General features: G+C 38.7%; 1 protein-coding gene across 1 annotated transcript; it reads left to right on the top strand.

Annotated features, from left to right (window-relative positions):
• Positions 1-261: 261 nt before the first annotated feature.
• On the top strand, positions 262-2,148 carry LOC116333149 (N-acetylaspartate synthetase-like; the record flags this gene model as incomplete). The annotated part of the gene is made up of 3 exons (XM_039613520.1): positions 262-403; positions 726-890; positions 1,658-2,148. Coding segments are annotated over 3 exons (702 nt in total), but the record flags the coding sequence as incomplete, so codon positions are not given.
• Between the last annotated feature and the right edge of the window lie 2,251 nt (positions 2,149-4,399).

The following is a 4,399-nucleotide window of genomic DNA, read 5'->3' as shown; positions in this document are numbered from 1 at the left end:
GCCGATTATTAGAGATAGGTTGATCATATTTAAGATTGAGACAGAAGACCCAAGTTGACTAACTCTACCTGTTACACAGAAAAACACCACATGAGGAAACACTGTTGCTGAAAGAAGGTCTTCCTGTTGGCCCTCAGCTTCTTATTTTACACACTCAGATTCTCTGCTGGCGTCATCAAGTGTGATATGGAGAAAAAAGCACTAAAAAAGTACGACAAAAAACAAAGCAATGGACTGAAAGAGCAAAATGAATACATTCCATTAGTACGCAAATTTGAACCAGATGACAATCTGGTAGTGCAGCAAATTTTTTATGAAGGGCTGATGGAGATGGTGCCAGACACTGCCTTCAGAGGATTAAGACATCACCCTGAAAGTCTCTGGCTTTATGCTGCTATGACAGGTAAGATCACCTATCTAATGTCTGAAACAAACATTCTTTTAAGGTAAATTGTTCTCTATATTTCTGTTTATGTAATTTGAAAATTTTGTAAGATTCTAACTCCAGATACACCAAGAAGCTCCGTGCCTGCACAAAGACCAACCACCTGTTCTGTAAAAGCTACTTGTCTGCTACTAAAACCTTTTGTTCTTTTAGTTCTGCTTGAATCAGTTTTAATGTCCGAATGTCTGAATGAATTGAAATTTGTGCTTTTTGTGTTGTTCTTTATGAACTTTATAATTTATTTACATTTAAGCATCACGGTATATCTTTCCTCTGGCAGTTATATCTCTTGTCATCACCAAATGTTGGTGGGTGATAGGAGTCCTCCCAGCAAGTGTGATGTGTTTGCGCTACTTCTACAGCAGACGTGTCATCCATGGTTACCTCAGGCGAGCCATGAACACAGACATGGGGAACATTGAGAAGTTCTACATGAAGCCACCAGGTACATAACATTTACGTGGAAACCACAAACTGCCACGTTCTGTTTTGCCATAATACAAAAGACTCAGTTTCTGTTTGTAATGCATGGTCCCTTGCTTGAAGTGGTTTGAAACACACATTTAGAAATATTACAGATACAATTTTGGTGTTACTTACGTCCACATAGATGACCTCCTGTCCCGGAAAACACAAAATTAAAGCTGTTGCTCATCAGTTCCTTTTATCAGTGGTGCCATGTTTTTTTTCTTTTTCTGACTGTTCTCATGACTGCAGAGTCATCAGCTTAGAACTTTTTCAGATTCATTGTGAAGCGTCACAATGTGGTAACAGGGAACTATTATCATATTTATTTCCTGGAGAGTTTCTTGGAAAGAGGTGTAAGAGGGGTAAATTGACTCTACCAGTTTGTGTTTAGACCTTATATAGACACAAACACACCACACAAGGAAACACTGTTGCTGAAATCTTAGAGATGGCTGTGCGATCAGGTTCTGAAGTATTACAACCAGTTTGTCTGGTACTGCATTCTCTGCTCCATTTTAATGTTCAGTTTCAATTTCAGGACGTTGCTTTGGACTGCACTGAGTTGCTTCTGTGTAATTGGCTGATTTGAACAGGTGCACCTAATGTATACACAACTATTTTTCTCTTAACTTCTGAGAGAGCCCTTTTAACCTTCATGTTGTCAGCATTCAATATTATACCAAATTTTTTTTTCCAATATTTGAAGCAATAGGCTGAGTTCTGTTTATTGTCTGCTTGCCCCAGGCTCCTGTTTTTGGGTAGCAGTGCTCGAAGGCAAAGTGGTGGGCACTGTAGCAGCAGTTGGCCAGCAAGAGGAATCAGGAGGTGCTGTTGTCCTGCAGAGAATGTCTGTTGACCAGAGATATCGGAAATGCGGGGTTGGTGTTGCGCTGGGAAGGAAAGTTCTGGAGTTTGCTGCTCATTATGGATATTCTTCAGTTATCCTTGGGACCACAGCATATGCACCGGCAGCGCACCGCCTCTACCAGCGCCTGGGTTTCTGCTGTGTGGGGGTCACCAACGGGTATGCCACACCAGGAGGACGACAGTCTTTACTTGAACAAATTTTCTACAGAGTACGCCATCATCACTATAGCATTGATGTGCAAAATATCTCAAATGGACACCAACTCCAGTGATTGTGCAGGTGACTAAAAATGAAGGAAATGTTTGAGAATGATGGGAAAGTGAACTTGCATAGTCACCATATTTGCCAGCTTTCCTTTCTGCCTTAAAATGGGCTAAACTTTATTAATATAATAAATCTTTTCTGGTCTTACTGACGAAGGTAAAGTGCAAACATTCACACAGCAAACTACTGTACACAGTTTTCCCTCCCACACACATACTTGACTAATTTGTCTATAGCAGCTGTGTTGTTTTTAGTCTATATTTAATCTCTACATATTTTTCTAATATTATAGTTTTACCTTTGGAAAATCAGCTGCTCTGCTGCCAGTGAACTTATTCATACTTGTGACTGGTGAGGCACTGGCAATGTCACCCCTTTCATGTGAATACGCTTGTAGCTCGCTTGGAAAAATGCTAGGCTTTATTAATGAGTTGATGAACAGCTTCATCTTACCACTTAGCCTGATTGATAACAGAACAATGCCCCGAGTATTGTAAACTAATTTTGTAGTACAGGGCCCAAAAAGTAAAAGTACAAGAGATAAAAAGAAAATTAATTTCTAAAAAAAAAGAGAAATAATGAAGAGAAATTTGTAAAGACAGAATGAGACAGAATGAACACAGACAAGGAAGCGGCAGGGAAACTAAAGTAAAGAGTAAAGTAAAACTCAGAAATATAAACAAACCTGAGACTGTGATAGACGCACTTTTATCAGAGAGCCATTCCTATTTCAGTTCATTTTTATGGGTGTCCTTTTGTTGCTTTTCTCTCTACTTTCTTCTTCATGTGTTAAACTGTGTTATTTTTTTTTATTGTACTGGATTTTGTGACGGACCAATTTGTGCCTTGTTGTAAAGAACTCAATAAAGATTATTATTATTGTCATAGTGTTTGCTGACTTAGTACTATATGGCTGCTATTACCTCCCCATGTCTTTGTTGTTGCTTATTTGTCTGTTGTCAGGGTAACATCAAAAACAGCTTTCCTGAAACTGAAAGTTCTTTATCGGTTTGAAATTCATTATATTTTATTTGTACATTTATCACAATATGTGTGTTAATGTAACGGCACCGCAGCACTCCAATTCAAACCACACTCTTTGTGCATACTCTGTGGGTTGGCTATGTTCTATTATACTCTGTGGCTATTTTTGACATTGTAACTGACTGTGAACGTCATCTGCTGGATGTATAACATCTGCTTGGCTGAGATAATAAAAGGGTTTATCTGTCAAACCCACACTTTCTGCACTCTTGCTTTTCTCACATTTTTTTTTATCACTTTACTTGCTCAGCAGAAACTCGTTGCCCCTGCAGTAAAGTTAGATGAACTGGAGAACAGCAGGGTCCACCTAAGTGCAAAGGCTGGAGTATCACTTCTTCATGAACAGTCAAAGATGGGAACAATAGTTAGAGAACCGCTGATCATAAAACGATTAAAATCAGTGATTTTACTTTGAAAGATGCATAATTTTTGGCTTCACATTGTATTACAAAATGAGCAGACCTAAGAAAGGGATAGACAATAATCATACACAACACAGCCTTTCAGCGGCAGGTATTCTTCATAGCATCACACAGGTATCTAACAGTTAATCTGTTATCTCAGTAAAATGCAGCTCTATGGCATTTTCCTTTCTTCTGTTGACTATTTCATTGCACAACTCAGTATTCAGTATGCAGTATGGTGGTAAAATAGCCCTACTGCCTTAGAGCCACATGGTTCTGGGTTTGAACCTCATGGTTATCTGGAGCCTCTGTGTTCTCTGCCTTCATTTCATATGTCAAAATACACACATTTTGGACCTCGTCTCTCAACCTGCAACCTGTGGGGTCGGCTCCAGTGGCCCAACAACCCCACATGGAAAAGTGGTTAAGAGAATGAATCGACAAAGTAGATTAGAAGGTTAAGAAGTTGGCACGTATTTAGCCTACTTGTTTTTTTTTCTACAAAGAGATCTTAGAACAAAACTTTAATAATATATCTGACTTGGACTTTTTGCATAATACCTTCACATTGAAACTTCAATCTCAGCATTTTTAAGTTTTTGTGAAATCTACGGTTCCGCATATCTATTCATGAAAGCAGGCGGTTCATGTTGCGAAATTCCAACTCAGACAGCCAGGATCAAAACTTTTCTATGGTGGCAAATATTTGGCGAGTTTATTGGTGGGTATTAAATCAGAAACACTATAATATTAAGTTTATCATAATTGCTTTGTGTTCTGTTCTGTTCAATGCACTGTTAAAATTCATCACAGATTTTTAGATTATCTTTTGATTTCCCATCATCTCTAGCTGACTCACTCAGGAAAGAGGTATGCTCTTGCTCCACCTCCTAAAATACCCCCCAA

Source organism: Oreochromis aureus, linkage group 6, assembly GCF_013358895.1.
Source record: "Oreochromis aureus strain Israel breed Guangdong linkage group 6, ZZ_aureus, whole genome shotgun sequence".
In the NCBI taxonomy this organism is placed as follows: domain Eukaryota; kingdom Metazoa; phylum Chordata; class Actinopteri; order Cichliformes; family Cichlidae; genus Oreochromis; species Oreochromis aureus.
This window is presented reverse-complemented; position numbering and strand designations above follow the sequence as displayed.